Genomic DNA, 23,861 nt, shown 5'->3' with positions numbered 1-23,861 from the left:
AAAGCTGTGTGCATAACAGTGAAGTCAATACCGTACCAGTACGTATACCGGTATCGAAACGATAACATTTTGTACTAGTTTAAATACCGGCCGTATCGGTCATGTACCAGACATACCGGCCAATTTCGGGCAATACCGGCCAATTTCGGGCAATACCGGCCAGTACCAAGTGTACTGGACGGTACAAAAAAACTTTTTTTTTTAGTTTTGTAATTTTTGAATTTTTGTAAGGACATAATGGTAATTTATTTACATTAACTTATTAGTATTATTTGTTTTCTTAGTATGCAATGAACAATTAAGCTTTCTATTTTTTAAATTGTGTTTTTTTTTCTTTTAATTGATGCTAAAGTCTAAAATTATGAATAATTTGTTCTAAATTGAGGTAATGTTTTATGATAAACTTTTATATTTACTATAATATAAATGAAATATTATATGCTTATAAACACGGTTCTAGAGATTTTGTGTGTGTGTGTGTGTATATATATATAATATATATACATATATGTATAAAATAGCGGTAAACTCGAAACGGTACACCGGTATTCACCGGTACCCAAAATATAACGTACCGTTGGCCAAACCGGTACAACCTCCAATATGGTATTAACTTCCTTGGTGCACAATCAAAATTATCAAGAAATATGAATGAAAAAAATGCAGCCTTTGACTCTTGTTTGTGGATGTACATTGTGTGGACAAATCACCTAAAATTCTCGTGTGTTGTCTGTTATTTCTTCTTCAATTTCTATTATTCTATCTTAAATTGAAAATTTTTATTTAATTTGATTGTACGGTTTTTGTCCTCTCACACCGTTGATATATAATCTGTATACAAGTTTATAATTCCATGCATGATATTTACTATTTTTTATTTATTTATTGATGTTCATGTTTAGAGCATGAAATAAAATGCATATAAACTAGTGCAATAAAGTGTATGAAAGAATCAAGGCTCTTGCTTATACACAGTTTCTTATCATGATTATAATGATTAATTAACTATGTAATTGCAAAATGAAAACTTAATGAGTAACTTTATAAAGCATTCCAAGGATGAATATTACACCAGGGAAACTTTATATAATGCATGAATGCATAGAGAGCATATATTCTACGCGCTTTATATCAGTAGTGTGGTGATAAAGGGCAGAGAAAGAGTAGTAGCTAACTAGCTAGCTAACATATAATACATATGCATGGATGACCGGCACCACCACTGCAAACAGCGGCGCGCATGTAGGGACACAGAGACACGGATGGCTTTTTACTTTGGTACTGGTAATATAAATTGGAATTTGCTTCTGCTTCCCTTCTTTACCATTACCAATCACCTTTATCTTTTTCTCTCCTCGTAATTTGGGTTCTTCTGCAGAGGTCAGAGAATGTTCTTCTGAATAATTATGCTCATCATCCTAAGAGGATTAGGATCGATATTGACATGTACAATCATGTCCTGCTGATTACATACACATCTTACTGACTTACTGTCCCCAACTGAGCCCCACCTCAGTTATTTTCGGCGTTAATTAAGATCTTAAACATCAACAAATTAAATAATACTACTAAAAGAATAAAACTACAAAGCTTGTATATGCGGTAAATTGGTAATGGTAAAAATAAATAAATAGTAATGTCAATACTACGCTTAAATGATATGTAATAAGAGTTTTCAATCTAAATTTTGTTGTAAAAAAGTTGTATTCTTAGCAATATCAAATTATTACAATCTTACTACAAACAACTTAAAAACTAGATGTGAAAATGAATATAATCAATATCTTTCCACCATATAATAAATAATTTTTTAACACATTTTTTGATTAGTAATTCATTAGTTTGTACTACCTTCTTTTTCAATGGTTGTTTATGTCATGTGCAATTGAGATGCTCAATTTCTTAAAGCTGGCAATGAGAATTGTAAAAAATATTATAAATTTTACTATATAAAATTTAGAAATTAATGTGACAATGATTGTGATTGATGTGTTTCAACTAACTAATAAATAAATGTTTAAATTGTGTTTTTTGGCTATTGATGATTATTATTATTATTATTTTTGAGGGGCTTTTGATGATTAATTAGTTAGAAATCTTTACACGACATCCTTAGAATCACTGCTTTTAATATAGTTGTTGAGACTTGAGAGCATGAAAGGATGGAGGAAAGGGAGGGCAATTTTGGACCATAATCTTTGGTGCAGCTTATGCGGATGAACGTCATGTTTGCTTCAGCGTTTAAAGCTAAATTTTGAAGGAAAATAAGAAAGATATCCTTTATCCCAAAATTAGTTTTTGCACGTTAAAGGGCATTTGGGACTTGGGAAAGGACCTAAGCAAAATTTTTTGAGTCTTTGAGGATTATTTCGCTACAATAAGTGGGTTCTTTCCTACAAAATTTTGCTTTTGTATTTCACAAGCCACACACACACACACATCTTTTTTTCATTTTTTTTAACATTTTCATTGGGGTTGGGGGAGCTGAGAGAGATAAAAGGGCAGCTCATAATATACCTTTTTTTTTTTTCCTCTTTGCCACTTGCAAATTTATCATCTTTACAGAACTATTCCTTTTAAACAAAGTTAATTTACACTTCTTTTACAAAAAAAAAAATTCACGTAAAATTCTTTTGAGAAAGTGACCCCTTGACCACCTTCAATTCAGATTATATGCTCTAGCGGGCCTTCATGGTCTCAAATGCATTTTATTAGGCTCTCTTTTAAATGTCTAGATCTCAGAAATGGTTGAAATTGAATTAAAAAAATAAAAGTAGAAGAGAAAAAGAAAAAGAAAAAGGGTTTAGGTTTGACATGGAAAGCCAAGAGTGAGGAGAGCAAAATTAGAGTATAGGTCAGCCTTGTGAGAAAGCTGAGCTAGCTCAATATGGAGAATCACGAATAAAGCCAAAAAGAAGCTCCACCTCGAATGTCAAAGATCAAATGGCTCAGATTCGGTTTGGCAGCAGTTTTTGAGATCATTCATGGTACAAAATATTTGGATTTAATTCATCAAGAAAATAAAATGACCTAAAAATAAACAAAACATTTGGACTTACATATCTATGGGGCAAAAACGAAGGTGATCAATCTAGCAATTGCACATGAGATATAGGAGCTCAAGTCCATCCACTTTTAAATCTTCATGTTGAGGCATAGAATGCTTACAAGAACATTAATACAATGTATGCTTGATTGCACAAATAGAATTTTCATCAAAGTAAACTTTGTCGGTATCTTTTTATCCCAGTCTTTTTTCTTTTTTTTCCTATAGAAATTAAAGGATAAATCTGAAGTCCAAGATTATCAGCCGGTTTTGGCCTCCAATTTATCATTGTAACTAAGATATCATATTTTATATATGTTAAGATGTCCTTCAGACCTAGGAGAAGAAAAACCAACTTGGGAACAAGTTCCTCTGACATAGCACTTAAGGTGGGGCAAACAAAGACTGACAAAAAGATTGGATTTGTTAGGTAAATTGTAAGAAATTACAGGAAACTTGAATTATAAAAGTTTTTGCAACAACGAACAACCAGTCAAGACAGATAAGTTGGGGTGCTTGAGTAGTGTTGTTGAGTTAGTTAGCTAGGAAGTTCGAGGTGGAGACATTCATGGGCAGTGGGTGAATAAAAGCATGGGAATTGATTCCACTTTAATTTAAGCTTTCCGCTTTTTATAATGTTACGTTTAGAAAAGAAGCCATTAAAGAAGCTTTAGATGGGGAATTTATCTATTGCATGATTTCTGAACTGAACATGAGAGAGGGTAGCCTAGCTAGCCTGGCCAGGAAAGGGGAAAAGGAATGGGGTGTGGGGGGGAGAGCCGGGGAGGGGGCGTGACTCATGAGAGTTTTCTTCTTTTACAAGGGTGGTGTCTTTTTTACAAAGTGTAAGATTTTAGTGAAGGCAACATAGTTATAATTCACCACAATGAAGACGTAAAGCATTAAAAAAGTATAAAGATTTGGTAACAATGAAAAACATCTTTAAAGGAAAAATAACTCTAAAAATCAAATCTCATTGAAAATCCACTATGATAGGGAATATTTTCACTAGCTACAAAATTTTTCTAACATCTTAGAGTCTTCGATCAACAAAGCATCATGAACTTACCAAAAGAATCTTTGGTCACCAAAAATATCGCCGGTCACAAAGGGAGTGCGACATGTTCTGCTCTGACGGTTGTTATGTATCAATGGGTCGTCATGTACCAAAAGGTTGTCAGGGACCTAGCAGTCGTCAGGTACCTTCTTGACGCCGCGCGACACGTTTTACCTTGACAATCGCCATGTATCAATGGGACGTCAAGGACCGAGCGGTCGTCTGGTACTAAAAGGTCGTCAGGGACCTAGCGATCGTCAAGTACCTTCCTTAACACCCTGCGACACATTCCATCTTGACAGTCGTCACATATCAATGGGTCGTTTAGTACCAAGAGGTTGTCAGGGACCCAGCGGTCGTCAAGTACCTTCCCTGACACTATGCAACACGTTCCGCCCTGACGGTCGTCACATATCAATGAGTCGTTTGGTACCAAGGGGTCGTCAGGTGCTGCGACTTAAATAATGCTCCCAAGTGCAAGATTGTCGTGAAGTAATAATTCAGAAATTCTGAAGTCAAATTCACAGAAAAAAGAGAATTGATTAGCAAACCACAATAGAATAAAACTAAAATAATAAAGTTCAACTGAAGAGATTTTTGATAGTTTAGTAAAGGTAATTTAAATTGAGAAAAAATAACAATATATTAAAACGCTAAGGTTTAGGGATCCACACATAAGACATCTATTGGTAGTCTTAAAAATATTTATTTTATAACTCAACTAAAATTCATATGAAGGATGATCTTAGTCTGATGATTTAACAATAAAAACTCAAGAATTAATTGTCTAAGGTAGTTTCATGCAATTGATTGATTTTAAGCAAAACATAACTAGTGAATTAGTTTGCAGGGAATACTAAACATTTAATATGCCCGAAGTCTACAATAAATCAAAGGATTATACAGAACTAAACATTTTTCTAGATGCGTAAAACAATCAAAAACATAAAAACATAAACTTTAAAACCAATAAATAATTGTTAAGAACATACTAATAGACGGGTGGATTTCACACCCCTTGCCTTAGCAAGACTTCTAGCAAGTCATAACACAAATAAAACTTTTAAAACTGTAAAGAAACTTTAAGAAAACCTAAATTATGTTCTACAGCAGCTCCCCTCTGAATTTTTCCCTAAAGAGCCTTTAAATAAGTCAAGGAATCATATTATAAGTTGAATTCCAGTTTGTAGAAAATCCAGGTTTTTAGGCTTCACTTAATTGACATAATTTTCCCATTTAACTTTAGAATTCGGACTTTTGGTAAACTACAAAGTTGTAGCCCTTTAAGTAAACTTTCTAGCCCAACTTAAATCATCTCAATTGAACATTTGAGCTAAAAGTTATACTTCAAATACTAACTAGTGTGCAAGCTGGAATCCTAATCTGAATTGGACTTGGATAATGTGCAAATTTCCATTGATTCCTTACTCCAATTGGACTTGAATTTAATTGGGTTCGCCTTTTTTGAGTTCATCATGGCCCTTGTAAAATTAAAGTCCATTAGTTTTCTTCTTTACAAAAATTTACTTATTTAATTTCATTATCCTACAAAAGACAAATTCATGCATTAAAATTCAATTAAGCACAAAATTGAATATTTAGCACTATTTCAAAATCAATTATAAAATGCATTAATTAACTCAAAATAAGTATGATAATGCTTTTCTAATAATGATATATGTGGGGAGTAAAAGGACTTGAGCAAGTATTTGGGTCTTGAGCTTTATTGACGGGTGTCAGTCCCTTTTTGACTAAAGGCCTTTAGGACCACAAGTCGGCCCACAGAGCGAAGGTCAGAGAATTCGTCCGAGGATGAATCTCCCCTCAGACAGACCCGCGATGACCCTGGGATTCGCCAAGAATATTAAAGATAGAGTTCTGGAAAAATTGTTGGTTAAGAGGGGGATCCAAGTACCTTCTAGACGCAATTGTGTGAGAGAAATATCTCAGAAATAGGCTGCTATCTCCACATTAAAGACCCAGCACCTACCTCCCTGGCCATATTAATGGAGAAATGACCCCTAAACAGTAGGATTGAACTTTCCTGCTACTATTTAAAAACTTCAAGAAGATGGTGGAAGGGGGGAGGAAGAAGAAGAAAGAAGATTTGGGTGACACGTGGATGTAAAAGGAAAAAAGAAGAATATTTAAGAAGAAAGAGGGAGAAAAGGAGGAGGGGGGATCCATTGAAGAAAGAAAAAAGAAAGAAACTAAGAACTGTAATTTTTAGCATAAAAGACAAGTAATATACAAATTATTCTCGGCTCACGTTCGAGGAGGGTCCCTTATCATATTTGTTGATCATTTGCTAAGATTGTGGCGTTCTAGCCTGTTTATCAAGCTTCCAACAACACTAAACTAGATTTCAAATCCACACTCTACAAACTTTATTGTTTAAGGCTCATTGGGCCTGAGCCCACGTCTGTCTTTGGGTCCAGGCACAATTGTGCACTTATAATATAAATATGCAAAATTAAGCTATTATCATCAGAGACCCAGCGGTCGTCAGGTACCTTCCTTGACACTACGCGACACGTTCCACCCTGACGGTCATCAAGTATTAATGAGTTGTCAGGTACCAAGGGGTCGTTAGGTACCCAACGGTTGTTAGGTACCTTCCCTGACCTTGTGCGACATGCTCTACCCTGACGGTCATCACGTATCAATTGGTCGTCACGTATCAAGGGGTGGTCAGGTACCCAATGGTCATCAAGTACCTTTCTAGACACTGCGCGACACATTTTGCCCTGAAGGTTGTCATGTATTAATGGGTCGTCAAGTGCCAAGGGGTCATTAGGGACCCAGCGGTCGTCAAGTACCTTCCCTTTCATCGCACGAAATGTTCCGCTTTGACGGTCGTCACGTATCAATGGGTTGTCAAGTACCAAGGGGTCGTCTGGGACCCAGCGGTCGTTAGGAACCTTCCTTAACACCGCTCGACTTGCTCCGCCTTGATAGTCGTTACATATCAAGGGGTCATCAAGTACCCTACTCATCGCTTAGAATATGTAGACACTAACTCGTTTAAATCGATGAGACACTTTTGGCAGACGACCCACTATACTCGTCCAATTAACAAACCAACTTGCACACTAATAAGGGTATTTTCGTCCAATAAAGTCCTTTGAGTACTTTGACCTATTAGGTTTGTGCCTCTTCTGATGGGACCTGCTAACTACGGACTCGTCGAGATGAACTACTCATTTGACTTCCTTGAAGTCTTTGCAAATCAGTGCTCCACATATGTGCCCAACGGATGGTTGCATATGCACCCGACGGATGGTCACGTCTTATCCTCCGTATTCATACCGACGAACAGATGGTGATACTGACGGACAGATGGTCATACTGATAGTTGAGTAACTGGGTCCCACAAACCTTTACGTATTCTCCACTCATTCATCCCTATAGGGAAATAACTTGCACTACACACCCAAAGACCATACTCCACACTCGTGTTTTCCCTATATGGGAAGAAAAGCTCAAGATCTTAGGGTCTTAACTCCAAATCTTCTCTACAATGAAAAGCCTTACATTCAAGGGATCTTGGTCAGCTCTATGCCACTATATAAGCACTAGGCATCCTCTTTCTTAAGGTACGTGAATTTTTCCTTGCTCTTGCACTCTTGAGTTCTTAGAGATTCTTCCATTACTGACTTAACCTTCGGAGGGTCTTTGGCCAGTACCTCACTGGTGCCCTTTGATTGGTTCTTCTCTTTTGTTTTTTAGGTACACCCATTGGCACGTGTGTGGATGATCAACTCACTAACGATTTTTGTGCATCATTAGTTGGCACCATCTGTGAGAACCAAGTGATCAGCCATATCACCGTTCCTAAGACAAAGAGTTGCATGGTCCAGAAGATCAATGGCTACCATTAACTAAGAGACCAGAAACCTGCCCAACACCTTGGTGAGGCAAGTGCAAATCCTGCCGCGGCGATTGAACTGGAATGAAAGTTGCGCCAGCGAAACAAATAGCATCTGAACCATCAAAATGACGAATAAGGCGGTGGCGAACGTAACAACAACCATCCCTCAACGGAAGATCACCAAGAAAAGGATGACCAAGATGAAAGCATTTGAGTGGACCGACGAATGCCAAAGAGCATTTGAGGAACTAAAGGCATACCTTGCATCTTCACCACTTCTCAATCCATCCAAACCCGATGAAGAGCTTTCCCTCTACTTGGCCGTATCCCCCACAGTTGTTAGTTCAGCTCTCGTCCAAAAGGAGGATCGTGTGCAATTACCCGTATGCTACACCAGCCGAGTGCTTAGGGGAGCGAAAGAAAGATATCCCCCCAGGGAGAAGTTAGCCTTTGCTCTAATCACAGCAGCCCACAAGCTTAGGCCATACTTCCAAGTGCACATCATAGTAGTCCAGACAAACAAACCCTTTAGCCCAAGCATTAGCTGACTTCGTCACAGAATTTATGATGAACAAGGCGGAAGGCTGAGGGGCAGCCCCATGGAAGGTTTGAAAGATCGGATCATCCAATAGACATGCTGGAGGGATCGGAGTAGTCCTACAATCTCTTGAAGGGGACATCATAGAATGCACCATCTGACTTTAGTCGCGATGACCAATAATGAAGTTGAGTACGAAGCTGTACTAACAGGACTCGACTTAGCCAAAGCAGCCGGGGCCTCATCAGTCGTCATCCATAGCGACTCCCAAGTTGTCATCGGGCATATCAACGAAGACTACGAAGTCAAGGGAGAGTGGATGAAGAAGTACCTTAGCCTTGTCATCGGGCATCACTGACGATTGTTATGCATCATCACACTAGAAACGACCTACTTAATTATAAAACCATTGCATAATTTTGTGGTTGCATTTCCATTGTAGTAACCCTCAAAACTTCTAAAATCCTTTTATTCGAAATTCTTTCACAAATGACCCTCATCCACAAGGGGAAAAACTTGTGAGGCTCACCTCTCATGGGAGCATTGCTCCCGGAGCATGTAAGAATTACCCCATCCACAACCTAGAACTCTTGAAATCAACAATGACCCAGTGTTGAAGAATAAACATTGTGCGGTTTAGGCTTATGGAGAAACACTCAGAGAAATTCTAAAAGATATCTCATAAAGTAAAAAAAACAAAAAAAAACAAAAAAAACAAAACAAAACAAAACAAAACACTTTTAGAAGAAGGATTTAAAAACTCTATGACTGGCTCAAGGAGGTTTGTCTCTTAGATCTGGTCTTGTATGGTAGCCTCTCATTCTCTCTCTGTAGCTAGAGTTGGTATTTATAAGGAAAACTAATTAAAAATTAATTTGGTTCTACAAATCCAATTTAGTGTTCATGCGTTCTCAGTTGAGCGAGAAAATCACCAACTTTCTATCTGAAATTCACCTAGGCCAAAATGAATTGGCTCAAGTGAAAATTATGTTCTTTGACATCTTTAATTAACTCATTTGACAGATTTCTAATTAACCTAACTCATGCATTAATATAAACCCTTTTTCATTCTAATTCTGTCGCACGGAATCAAATAACATTTAAGATTTAAAAAAAAAAACAATTTGGGGTTTCAATTTTGGTCTCAATGTTGAAGACCAAATAGCCTTGAGATCAAGACCAAGTTAGTCTAGATTTGAAGAATATGTTATTGTGAAATATGATGCTGTCATTTAAGTAAGAGCTCATTGGTTGTATACCTTCATGATTTGAACTTTAGAGTTTTATTGCGCCAGCAATTGGAGTCCAATAATTTCTAGAGTGCTCTTCATTAGCTTCTTCTTCGAAAAAAATTTACGGAAAATACTCATATATATCCTCCTAACAACTATATATTATAGATTTTTTTTATTTTTATCGTCGATCAAGTACTTAATAAAAGTGGATCCTCCAAAAAAAAAAAATACTTAATAAAAGTGAGTCTTTTATTCAACAAAAAAGTATATAATTTAGGAAAAATTCACTATAAAATTATAAGGCTCATAATTAACGAGGGCCTTTCAATTTTAGGTTATATATATCCAAATTATTATTTCATAAGAAAAAAAAAGGTTATGCATCCAAATTTCACATCAATATCCCTAGTTGTAAGATTGACAAATTCATGACGTTCAATTAAAAAGAGCAAAATATCTTTAGAAATGGGTGGTTATCCAAGTCTTGATGGTGGTTTGAAAGCTTTAGGTTGAACTATGATATTGCCACCATAGGGCTTTTGGATTATCTTCAATAGAACACTGAAGAGCAGTGGCTATATCATATTTCTGATGAACCATGAAGGACGAGATCCGTAATATGGGCCAATATTTAAGTCCTATGCCATGATAGGGAGGAATAATCGGGCTAGTGAAACTTGCAGGATCATAAATTGGACATTTTCCATAATGCCCACGAAGCCCAATCTCCTCACAGTGTACAATTACATCTCATTGGTTTTTATTTATTAAACTTAGTCTGATCCCCGGCCCAAAAGGGAAAGATTTCAGGCAACCGTCCTTGATATCTTGATAGTTGGAGAATACAATGATCAACAATATCCCAAACAATGCCCTATGATTTTTATTTAATAACACAATTGTTTTACTCTTACCTTTGTGACTTTGAGCCAATTTGCATGCCTTAGTAAATTGCCTGCTCAAATGGAGCCATAAGCCATAAATCTTTCCAAAGTTCATAACTAGTTCACAAAGTTTGAGAGTACATATATAAATTTGGGCCAAAATGACTAAATACTATCGTTAGCCAAAATTTTTAAAAATCTACTACTGATTGCAAAATAATTAACAATATACCACCTTTTTAGAACTCGAGTTTACGATGAGTTTTTTTTTAGAACTCGAGTTTACATTATAACTCAAGTTTTAAAAACTCGAGTTCCATAAAAATAGCCTACTTGGATTTTTTTAATTAAAAAAAGCCACGCAAAACTCGATTGGCTAAAGGATGAGATACACTCCCTCAACCATGTATCTTGTGACTGGGTTTTGTTAAGAACCTAAGATTATGAATCTTCATTTAAAATTTTTTTTTCTACAACTCATTTTCACAATCCAATTGAGTTTCCCACTTGGTTTTCATATAGTGCAAATGTACAATTAGTTTTACCAAACTCTATTGTTAAGATCACATTTAGGGCTAATTTGCTTACTAATCTCTCTAAATTGAAGGTTTTTAACACCTCCAAAGTCAATAATCTAACCCTATAACCCAAAATTCATCAAAATATCATTGTATACCTCCTCAATATATTGCTTAGATTATCCTAACCATGAAAGATCCCCAAACTTCAAAAACCTAGAATATGAAAATTGAACAAAAATATAGATGTTAGGAAAAGAATTCTTAGCTTATGGATGACTTTGATTGATCTTTGCATCAAAATTCAAGTTCAAAATTTAGGAACTCTCTGCCAATTTACGTACTAACTATAAAGCTAGATAACATTTACCTTTTATATATATATATATGTATATATATATATATATATATAAAAAATTTCAACCTATGCATTAACCCACTAGGTAACATTTACTTTAGAACTCATTTGGTATTTTTGAAAGAATTTAACCTCCTTATAATATGTTTCTCTTTCTGCTAAGCATTGGAACAAAATAAGGGGACCTTTTCTCTCTCCCAAGTATATATTGACTGCATATTGGTGATCTGGCATTCAAAATTAAGTGAAATTTGAAATTTGTAGGTGTCTTCCAGCCAAATGTTGCGTTCACGTCATTACCAGAGAATTAGGTGAAATATTGAAATTCTAAGCTCAAAAGAAATATACGGTCATCTTTTCTTAAACAAAATGTCAATAGGTTAGATAAAACTTAAAAACTACTTTTCCTTCAAAGACCTTGACCAACAATTCACAACCTGATATATGCTTTGTACGTATAATAATTAATTAAGTTGCTGCACATTAAACATGGCACTCTGATTCATCATCCATTACCAATAAGTCACGGGTTTGCAAATGTCATAAACAAATTAACTTTGTTCCATGGAAAAACCTTTTGTAAATTAGACAGCATGTGCCCACTGAGCCACAAATGACCAATGAAATGTGACTTAGGACTGAATTAGATCGAAGCAGGGTTGGGGCACCATTAGTGACAATCTCAAACCTAATTTACTTAACCAAAAAAAAAAGAAAAAAAGAATGGTTTCTTCTGCGCAGAGAACTAGGGCTTCTGTCTAGAGCTGTGAGTAAATTATTTTGAAACTCGGGTAATTACTGAATATTTGATTTAACCAATGTCTGTATAGTATTAGGAATTTAGAACAGCACAGTGTTTCTAATTCTAGGTATCACGGAGGCCACTTTCTTCCGTAACATTGGTGGACTGTGTAGACTATAATTGGCAAGAAAATAAATTGATGAGACAATTTGGAGCAACAAAATTTGATTCCTATTACCAACACTCCTATTATACAAATACAGTAATATTTATACTACAAACTTCTCAATACTACCGTACAGCTAAAATCTGGTAGCTCATGAAAACCAACTTACAATTTTTACATACAAAATCAAAACCACATATTTATTCCATGAACTAAACGCAAATTTCATCTGGGATACCACTAAACTAGTATATATTTATTTGCTGCGATGAAGCAGAGGAAACCAGCTTTCTTTAAAGTAAGAATGGTAAGAAATCATGAAGCAGAGAAGGACAAGCGCAAATCCAAGGCCCCAAGGAGTTCCCCCAGCTCTATGGAATGAGTCTCTGTCTGGCATAGGAATGAACGGGGAAAGAGGGCTCCGATCACTGTTGAAGAGGAAGTGTGCAACTAATAAAAGCAAGGGGGACACTATGAGTAAAAGCTTGAAATTATCAAACGCGCTCTCTAGCACAGGCTCGTAGTTGATGTACCATGAAAAGCCAAGGAACATGAGCAGTATGAGGAAGACGAAAAGTAGATGTAAGGACAAAGGAGACTGATGAGAGCTGGAAGAAGAAGATGAGTAACCCTCATCAGCCATGTGTATGTGCCTCAAAAACAAACCTTTGTATATTCCTAATACAACACAAATATGTAGCTAAAAGGGTGTAATTTGTGGTTGTGGAGTACACTGATTACGTAGTGGAGATGGTTTATATAGAAGGTAAATTATGATATTTTTGCATTGTGAAGAAAGGGAAAGCTTCACTTTTTGACAATCTAGCCAGAGCAGAAGATAACTCCCAAGGACAGGTGGGTTTTCTGTGGCGGAGATTAACGTTATAGAAAGGTGACTCGTGAGGAGCTGACACGTACAACCGACATGGACCGAATATTGAGATGACTTGTGATAAAAGTAATTAATTAATAAGACCAGATTCATTTTTTATTATTCCAGGCTTAGGTCATGGTCAGGTCGGCCACATCAATCGTCAAGCTTCTTTTATATTCTAGTCATTTTAAAATCATTTCACTGTCCCATCAAAAATAAAAAAATCACTTCACTGTTAGAGAAGATCCTAGTTCTATCTATGAAAATAATCTGTAAATCTAACCCCAAAAAAAGGGGAAAAACTTTTAAAGGTTCTAAATTTTTTGTCCGACACAATCAAATGTCATACAGTTAATACTAAATAAGTCCAGTTAATAGATGCCATTAATAATAATTGGGTTTAGTTAATATGTGTCTTTAGGTATATATTAAACAATTTATTTTTAAAAATATTTTTTTAAAATTAAAAAATTTGTCAATATTTTTTTAATTTTCATAAAAATATTTTAAAAAATAATTAATTATGATTAATTATTATGTGCCCTTAGGGCACACAATAACAAATTCCATAATAAATTTAGAGGCATGATCTTTTTACAAAGGATATCAATTATTAAAAAAAAAATTGTGTTTTTACCATTACTCTTAAGTAAATAGATATTTATTCTGGTTGGAATAAATAAATATTTTATTTAAAAATAAAAATAAAAATGAAGGCAATTAATTTAAAGAATATTATAGTGGTATAAGGCGAATATCCATAATTGAAAATGGAATATCTTTTAGTGACTCAGAATTTTGACTTGGTTTAAACTATGTATAGCTGAATGATGATGCCTGAATCGCCTGATGCCTTGCAAGAATATTACTTATCCCTAAAACGAGGCTTACATCCATAAAAAATAAAAAGAAAAAGAAGAATTAACCCCCAAATTAATATTGATAAATGTCTCTCTTTGTACTAGTTTATTAGTTAAAAAACTCAAAGTTGTTCAAAAGAGAAAGAAAGTGTTATCCCACTCAAAGTTATGCCTACTGGTACTGTGATATCTTTAGAGCTGCCCTCCACTCATTAGTGTTTTTTGGTACTGGTCTCTCTCACTTTTTACATATATACATACATGCACACTCAACTGTGATAATCTTGCATGTGACAACCATGCACACTGATGACTCGGTCTTAAAGGAGTTAATATAATAAAATATTTATTTTATAAAAAAGGAATTCAAATCTTAAGGTTTAAGCATTTCATGCATGCAGATGCAGTCCCAATGGCCGGGAGGAAGGACCCTCTTTTTAGCTTTTAGTCGTTACATAATAAGACCAACAGAGAAGGTCCCACAGAAACAATTGAAGGTTTATATACCTACAGTAAAAAAGACGAATAAAAATACATAGAGGGAATCAATATAAGTCCCCCCCCCAAACAAAAAAAAAAAACGGCTCTAAAATCACTAGGATCGTCTAACCCGCATAACTATAACTCATTTATTCAGCACCAAAAAAAGAAAAGAAAAAAAGCATAAGACTAAGGGTGAAACAGATAAGTATGTCCAATTTTACATACACATATAAAGGTCACTTATTTGATTAACAGACTAGATGTTCATAAACTAATCATATATCCAAAATTATGACAAACTTAAAAGGGTTTTATTAACCGATACTTTTAAATTAATTTTTTAATGAGCTATTTTAAGAAAATTTTAATATTATTTTCATGAAAAAAAATATAAAGAAATTGTCAAAAAATCAAATACTTTTCTTTTTTCATAAATTTCTAAAAAAAATTTCTAAACTAATGTCCTTAAGAGATTGGTTAACTTTTTCCAACTTTTAAAGATAAGTAAAAAAAAAAAAAGATTTGTGATTTTATTGGTTTAGAATATTACACTAGCTGTATTGTAAACTAAACTATAATGTCATACATATATAAAATAAAAATAACAAAAAAAAAAAAAACATTTTCAAAATGAGAAGCTAAGACCTAGCCCCGGCCTTGTACCTTCACGATCATGATGATAAATTCAGTTTAAGGAAGCCCAATGGTGATATTGATTATAGACCAGTTATGGATCATTATTTAGGTTTGGGCCAAGGCTAACACCAGATACTTGTTTTCTGGTTCTCCTCCTCTTTGGGTACAAGTTTGTCCAACTGGAGAATGCAGTGGCCCAAACAGAAGATACAGAATGCTGGCCCAAGATGTGCTAGAGAAAATAAAAATGAAGTGCACTGGTTTATGATATTGATGTCATTAAGAACGGTGAATGATATCATGATTTCAAAGCCATAGGCATCATCATTGTCACTGACTTGTTGCCTTTGGTTGGGGTAGGTGAAGTGACCCACTATATGTTATCCAAAGTCTTGTTTTAAGTTTTAAGTTGACCTTGGAGAACTTCTGCGATCTTCTATTTCTTTACACATGTTATCTTATCCCAGGTCTGTATTACTAGCAAGTAGCAACTATGACTAAGAAAGAAAAGGTGCTTTAGTAGATTTCATCATGTGCATTTAGAGGAATGAAGCTTTAGTTACTTTTCTTGCATCCTGCTGCAATCATAGAATGCCACATCTAGTAAGATAGCAATTGTTGAGATATTCTTAAGAGTGCACTACATATCAATTCGATGTGGAATGTTGTCAACAAGTAATAATTCAAAAGTAGTGCTAAACTTGGTGATTGTAATAATGAAAGTAGTGACAACCGAGTACAAAGCAGATGATATGATAGACTCCACTACCACCTAGCTCTTTTTAAATAGCCTAAGCATAAATTGAGTTTGGACCCCTCTTTCTGTGTGCGTAAACAAAATGGCAATAGCCTTACACTTGAGCACTTTGATACTTCCATTCCTATTAGTGCTAATGTCAGTTATGGTTAGCTATACAATGGCAGATGCAGCCAAAGACAGAGAGGAGTGTGCACAACAACTAGTAGGACTGGCTACATGTCTGCCATACGTTGGTGGTCAAGCAAAAGCACCTACACCAGACTGTTGTAGTGGTCTTAAACAAGTCCTAAAGGACAACAAGAAGTGCTTGTGTGTCATCATCAGAGATCGCAATGCTCCTGAATTAGGACTACAGATTAATGTTACACTTGCTTTGGGCCTGCCTTCTGTTTGCAATGCCCCTGCTAATGTCTCCCAGTGTCCTGGTATGCATTCAGCTATAAGAGTTGTTTTGTTCTAGCTAATTGTTTTTTTATGAAATTCGATATAAGAAGTGAATGGTGAATGCTATAGACCTGATTTGGTTTTACACTTCTTTAAAAAGAAGGATAAATGCCACTAGAAGTGGCTAATATTTGACACACTGATTTGATTTGTTTGCATGGTCATGGATGCAGCTCTTCTACACTTGGATCCTAATTCACCAGAAGCTCAAGTTTTCTACCAATTGGGAAGTTCTAATCAAAGTGATGGTAGTCCTGCTCCTAGTCCTAGTGGTAATATAACCAACATACATGAGTCTTCTTTTTCATTTCAATTTCTTTTGATATTGTAGAAAACTACTTAAATTTGTGGGTAATTTCTCTGGCTACAGGTGGAGGGAGTTCCACGGGTGCCAAAAGTGAGGGGGCTACTGGTCAGGACAAGAATGAAGGTTGTTATGGTCCAAAGAGATGGTTTGAAATGGAGATTGTTATTAGCGGGGCCTTAACATGGTGTTTCATTACTTCACACTTGTTCATATAGGTACTTGGACTGTCACTCTTCAGTAACTTTGGCCTTCTACAGCTTTGTAATTGTTATCCCCATGTAATGTTCATTTTATTTTTTAATACTCCCTACCTCTGTTTATTCCAGAATAATAATAAAAACCTTCTACCTCTATTTAAGATTCCATTTTTCTCCCTTGAGCTTTCAAGGTACTCATTTATTTAGAATGATATCTAACTTGTTTTTGTTCTGCATCACTATCACATTAAAAGCCAACTGTGCCCAAATAATTATTTATGTAAATAATCTTATCAATAGAATGAAACTTCTGTACACATACTAAATTCCAGGATTCACTCATTCAAGGATCCTACCTAAGAACACAACATAACGAAAAAAAAATTAAAAAAAAACTGAAAAACATATGCACGTGAAATGGAACAAATCAAGAATAGATATTAGTACATAAATTGACAACAAGAAATCATATGGAATGACAAACAATCTACAAGTAAATCAGGTCTTAAAGAGGTGAAAGAAGAAACAAGGGGGAAATGACAAAAAGGACTCTAGAGAGAAAAATTAGGATATTGTATGAGTTGCTTCCTTGGATGGTTCACTAAAGGAAGCTATGGATTGTTGTGAGAAACTGCCAACATAAATATTGTACATGATAAAAGCTTGAAAGCGCACACATTAAAATGATGCATCAAATTCTTTTGTTAATATCTCCTGATGCATCAATTTCTGTTGCTAATATCTCTATAGAAACGATTGCTTCACAAAAAAATAGTGCTAACTACATCATTTAGTTTGTCACAGCAACACCAATAATTAAAAGATTTTTGGATCTCTAGTTTTATAATATATGATAACTAGTCGCTAACTCATGCTATGCACATGAACTTACCTATTTGTGAGGTAGACTAAAATAGTTTTATAAAAAATTTAAGAAACTATAGCATTGCATGATTTGCTTTTATATGACTTTAATTTGTGTTACAATTTGATGAAGAAGTCGTTGCTTAAATGTGCAATGTCTTACAAAAATTTATAAAATGATAATTTTATTTAAATATTATGCTGATGTGAAAAATTATGAGAGTTTCAGAGGCTTCGGCTCGCAAATTTGGAGAAAAATTATCAATGTTTGAGTTTGAGTTTGAGTTTAAGTTGGATTTGTTAGAGAGATAGAGTTTCACTCCTTGTTAAGTTTGGACTAAACAAAAATAATTTTTTTTAAAATAAAATGATATTTTTATTTAAATATTGTGTTGATGTGAAAAATTGTAAGAACTTCCGAGGTTTCGATTTTATATATAGAGTTTTACTCTTTGTTAATTTTGGATTAAACAAAAATAATTTTGTTAAAACAATGATAATGATGAATTTAAGTTTAAGTTGGAACCTATAATACAAAAATTGATAGTGAGAAAAATATAGTAGTTTGCTGTTTCGATAACATATTGGAATATTTTCCAGTTTATTTGAATTTATCAAATGATTTTAAAACATTGAGCTGTGTTTTCAAATAAGACCAAGCTACAAGAAAAAATTGTGAGTCATTATTATTATTATTATTATTATGATTGTGATTTAAAGATATAACAATAGGTTAGGTGCTTACATATAAAAAGGATTTGAACTAGCAAAATTCCTATACAATGAGCTAATTCCAGTAGCATGGTTGCAAGATTTAATTCTCCCTACAATAGTACCTCTATTCCACCTTGAGCCAAATTTTACTCTATTTAAACAATATTTGAAGCACATCAAATACATCATGTCATCAATGCAATTTGAGATACAAAGATGCAATTTATTAGAATGAAGAAAATGTTGAAGGAAAAGTCACATGTTTTTTATTAAAATGCAAAAGTCATAAATCAAAGATCAAAGATCCCTAGAGTAGATAAAGGGTAAAAAAAGGAAATGAGAAAAATACCAGTGAGTTCAGTCAAATAAGCCTTGGTATCCATTCCAAAATCCCACGACCAAAAAGAGAGGAAGTTCATGTTTAAAAGAATCGATCTTACGCATTTTTATAAAAAATGAAGAAAAAGGGACCAATTTGTGTAAAGACCTTATAATTTTACTTTGGAACTCAAATCGTCGAAAATAAAATAATTTATTCTCTTCTTTCTGATAGCTTTTGTTGTCTAGTATTTATTTTAAAAGCCATTAGAAAGGTTAGGAACTCCTGTTCTTGAGAATAGAAGGTGCTAGATTTTATTTTATTTTATTTTTGGATAATCAGACAGAAATTTCATTGAAACCAAGCCGAAAACCAGCAACTCAAATACAACAGCAATTCTGAAGCATCAAACAGAGCACTAAAACAATTACAACTTAGGGCAGAGCACTAAACAAAAAATTCCAACAAGGTGTTAGATTCATGTGATATTTCACAAGTGCCATATCTCTAATATAACTCCATGGTATGCTAAGCAACCTTAAGAAATTAATCCAAAGATGAACGAAATTCCTTCTTTATTAAGTAAAGGAACTCTCCAAGCAACCCTTGTTCAACGAAGTCTTACTAGTTGAGAAGTCCAAAAATCATTCACCATGAAATTAAGCTATCCTTAAAAGTAGGTAATACTTTGAGTGGTAACACCAAGCTATAGCTTTCGTCCATGGTAATCTATCAGACCAAAGTTTGAGAAATAAAAAGGTGAATAAGTGAGTGAATAAGTTTTCCACCATATTTTAAAAAAAGGAAAAAGTTTTGAGAAGAAATGAGGATCCATAGCTAACCTCAAAACTTGGGAATAACACTTTGTTGTTGATGTTGCCTATCATATTGCCAGAAAATTAAAAAGAAAAAACTCAATAATTGAAGCCAAACCTATGTCGAAAGATTTAATGTGGTAAGGAATGAGATAGTTACCATTATTTTCTTCTTGTTTTTTTGTAAACTTATTAATTCAGAAAGACGAGGAAATGAAGGAAGAGAATCCCTCCTTCCCCGCCACCATCCCTTTAAATTAGGGCATTTTACAATTTGGAGTGTCTCTCGAGATGGGTAGAATAAAGAATCATTGTTATCTTTCTCTAAATCTGAAATGTACTCCAAAGAATCCAATTTGTACAATTTGTTTATTTTGAGAGAAGGAAATTGATCCAACGGTGGAAGATATTGGCCCTTTTTACATGAATCTAATTCAAATTGGACAAGATTTGTGAGTGAAACAAGCCAATGTGGAAATATCACTCCCCCGTACTGCTCTAAACTCAATGCTTTGAGATTTATATGTGGTTGCAAGGCTTCCAATGACATTTCCTCGTAACCAACACCTGTCTCATCAATGTCTTCTTCTACCCAATTTAAGTCCAACCTATCAAGACGTTGTTTTCTTTCAAATTTGCATCCTTATACTCTAATGCGGCATCTTTTACTTGTTTGAGATTTTCGATTAACATATTTCCTCGTAGCTCATTTAGCCTTTCAAGTTCCTTCAATCCACCGTAACTCCTAGGCATTGAATCGGCAATATCCTTATTCATCACAAACCTTGACAATGTTTGTAGATTAGTCAATTGGCCCAGTCCATTTGGCATATGAGTTAAACCCCAACACCCATTAATCTCAAGAAACTTGAGGCTGACTAATTTGTTAATATCTCTAGGCATTTCTTTAAGGTTTTTACACTCAGAGAGTTTAAGTGTTTGCAAATTGTACAACTTGACAATAGAATTAGGAAGCATCTCAATGTTTTTATTCTCAGAAAGGTCAAGATATCTTAGATGTTTCAACTTTTTGATAGAACTTGGAATTGTTTTAATCCCCATGTTATGCAAATCCAACAAGCGTATGAACTTAAAACTAGCCATAATTGCACTATAAGTTGAATCATTTGATCACCGTTGGTAGTTAATTTTGTATGGCAGCAACTTCTAGAACACTGGATCTTGAGTTTCTTCAAGAAATATTGCCGGTAGAAGATTTAAGAAAGCTTTGGGTACAAAAACCCTAGATCTACAATAGAAAGCACATGATGCACTCTTCTCTCTCTAAAAACTCCCTTTAAAACATGACTTAGGGTTTCTTTTATATACTAGAAGTGTTTCACTTGAAACCCAAAACATTTAAGTATAGTTTTGGCTGAAAGAGAATTCTATAGAAATTTCATGTCTACAATTTTTGATCGGTCAAAGCTTACTTTCAATCGGTCGAGCTTCACTGAAATTCAACTCTTCTTTCTGTAGCTTGAATATTCTTGTATTCTGACTTGTAACACCTTGAGTATTGTCTAATCAAACATATAAACTTAGGAATCTATATCTAATTTAAAAAAAATAAGGTTTTCAATAAAGACTTATCAACCTCACGCCACATGACCCAACACGTTATTAACATTGTATATGTTCCTCCAATATAAAGTCACAAGTTGTAGAAAAAATAATTTCTAAAACGTCATGCTATATGTTGTATTGTAATGAAAGATTTTCCTTTAGACTAGGACGACATGTTGTTGAGAAAGCCTAAGGGTATGTTTGATAACTGTTTTTTCCCCTTATTTTCTATTTTCAAAAACAATTTTCTATTTTTGAGACTAAAAAACTTGTTTGGCAACCCAAAATGGACAAAAAATAAAAAATGTTCTCAAAACTCAATTTGTGAAAGAAACTGAAAACATGCAAAAAACTGTTTTCAGTTTCTAATTTTCAAAAGTCAATGAAAACATGCATTTAATTCAATGAATCTGTCTCATTTAATAAGTTAGCATTAAAATTCAAATCTTAGTAACAACATATTTTAGTACTTTCTATTTTTTTCTTCAAAAAAATATTTTCTTAATTTCAACTAACAAAACATGTTTTTGATTTCAAAAATACAAGATTTTTTTTTCTTTATATTTCCAAAAAATAAGTTTTTGAAAATAAAAAACAAAAACTATTACCAAATATAACCTAAATTTTTGTGGAAAAAACAACACACTGTGTGTCTACGTCTTTGTCTTTAATCTTCGTTTCTTGAGGAAAAAACCATTGTTATGAATTCCGTTCCGTTCCAGCCGGAATGGACGGAATTTCTCGTACCGGTATATAATCCGGAACCAGAATACCCTTTGTTCCACCTCAAGTCAAAATCCGGCCAGTTTTGAGGCATTTTGGTCATTCCGGTGTGTTTCAGCAAATATCGGCCGAAACTAGAGATTCGGCTGGTATGTGTTTTGGGTTTGTTTACACTTCATAATTCACAGGGATTGAAGAAAAAAAAAAAAGATTCACATCAGATCGAAGAAGAAGAAAAAAAAAATTCAAGTCATGGACAAAGTTTAAGTGGTGCCATTAAAACTCACTTCTTCACTAATCAAAAAAAAAAAAAACTCACTTCTTCAAGCTTGTGTCACTGCCACTTCCAGAGAGAAAAAGAGGGAGTGTGAGTCTGTTAGACGTTTATGAGGCTTTGAGTAAAAAAGCTTTGGAATGTGATATTTTAGAGTCCAATGCACATGGGTAGTTGGTATTTGGTGGGAGTAGAGCTTCCTAGAAGCTTCATGATTCTAATTTCAAAGTATCCCAACACATTCACTTATTCACAAAAAGAACCCCAAATTTGAATATTTTTTAAAATAACCAATCTAATTCCCTTTATTATGAATTTCTTTTTAATCCACTATGTTAAATGCATTCGTTTATTTTATATTACTTGGCTCTATAATAGTAATTAGTAAATATTTATTTTATTAATGACTAGATAATAATACTAATTTATATATATATATATATATATATATATTAGTAATTCCGAAACGGTAATTTAAACCATCTACTAATTTATAGTCACCTTCATGTGACTAACATTAACATCTAATTTTTTTTTTAATCTCTAAAAAAAGGTTTTTTTTTTCATATTATTACTCTTATTATATTCTATAAATAACTGAACTGATATGTGGATTTAAAGATTACATATTAGTTTAAATATGTACTTATAAGTTATAACTTTAAAATCCTTTTTACCAACAAAGAAAAAAACCTTTAAAACCCTTAATAATTCATATGTTTTTTTTTTTTATCAATAATACTTATATATATATTTATTTATTTATTTATAAAAATAGCTATAACCCGAAACAGCATGCAACGGTACGTCGAAATAGGCCAGTACCGAAATATTCCGTTCTAATAGACAAACCAAAACGGGTTCCGAAACGGTATTCATAACATTGGAAAAAACAAGACTATGTTTGCCAACATCTTTGTCCTTAATCTTCTTTTATACTTTAACAAATTTCCAAAAACGTTTACTAATGAGTAATGCATTTGAAAGTGAGACTTGCAAGTACGCAAGTGTGCGTTTTGGTTGAACCCAAGAAAACTTTAAAAGTTTCAAATGGATATGGAAAAAATTGGTAAGGTCCTACTGTAAAAATTAAAGGCATACGTATGCTAGATAGTAAAACACAAATAATCGATAAATCTACAAGGTTTAGGGAGATACCTCCAAAAATTATCAATAGCAGATTACCAATAGCAATAGACATGTACATGCACACTTGGCACATGGCCTAAGCAGATACTCCCCCTTTCAAGACATCTTTCAATGGGGCAAGCCACCATAATCTCTAGAAGAATGAGATCTATGGTTTTATTTTCATTTAACGTTAAGAGTGGAGAGAGGGCCTAGCCTTATATAGACTAAATATCCACCCATTATTTTTGATGTTTTTTATTGATATTGATATTTTTTGAAGTGGTCCATATTCTTTTAACAATTATTATTATGCACAATATTTTCCTCTCTTTTTTTGGGTACAATTAAATACTTTTTGTTTCATATTTCTTATTCTTTGAATTGGACTGAAGTTGATCGAATTAGACCAAAGTGGACGGAAATGAACTAAAATGTTATGCTAATGTTGCTCAACATGAGTGTAGCAACTAGGAAGAAAA

The 23,861-nt window shown here is 34.0% G+C and overlaps 1 protein-coding gene across 1 annotated transcript; it reads left to right on the top strand.

Moving 5' to 3' along the window:
- The first annotated feature begins 16,055 nt into the window (after positions 1–16,055).
- LOC142617847 (non-specific lipid transfer protein GPI-anchored 14-like) lies at positions 16,056–17,143 on the top strand. The gene is made up of 3 exons (XM_075790829.1): positions 16,056–16,453; positions 16,646–16,744; positions 16,843–17,143. The coding sequence occupies exons 1-3, from the start codon at positions 16,108–16,110 to the stop codon at positions 16,992–16,994; spliced, it is 597 nt and encodes a 198-aa protein (XP_075646944.1). The 5' UTR covers positions 16,056–16,107; the 3' UTR covers positions 16,995–17,143.
- Positions 17,144–23,861: the final 6,718 nt, after the last annotated feature.

The sequence above is a fragment of the Castanea sativa genome, chromosome 11, assembly GCF_040712315.1.
Source record: "Castanea sativa cultivar Marrone di Chiusa Pesio chromosome 11, ASM4071231v1".
Lineage (NCBI taxonomy): Eukaryota > Viridiplantae > Streptophyta > Magnoliopsida > Fagales > Fagaceae > Castanea > Castanea sativa.
The sequence above is the reverse complement of the archived record's forward strand: the minus strand, read 5'-3'. Positions and strand labels throughout refer to the sequence as shown.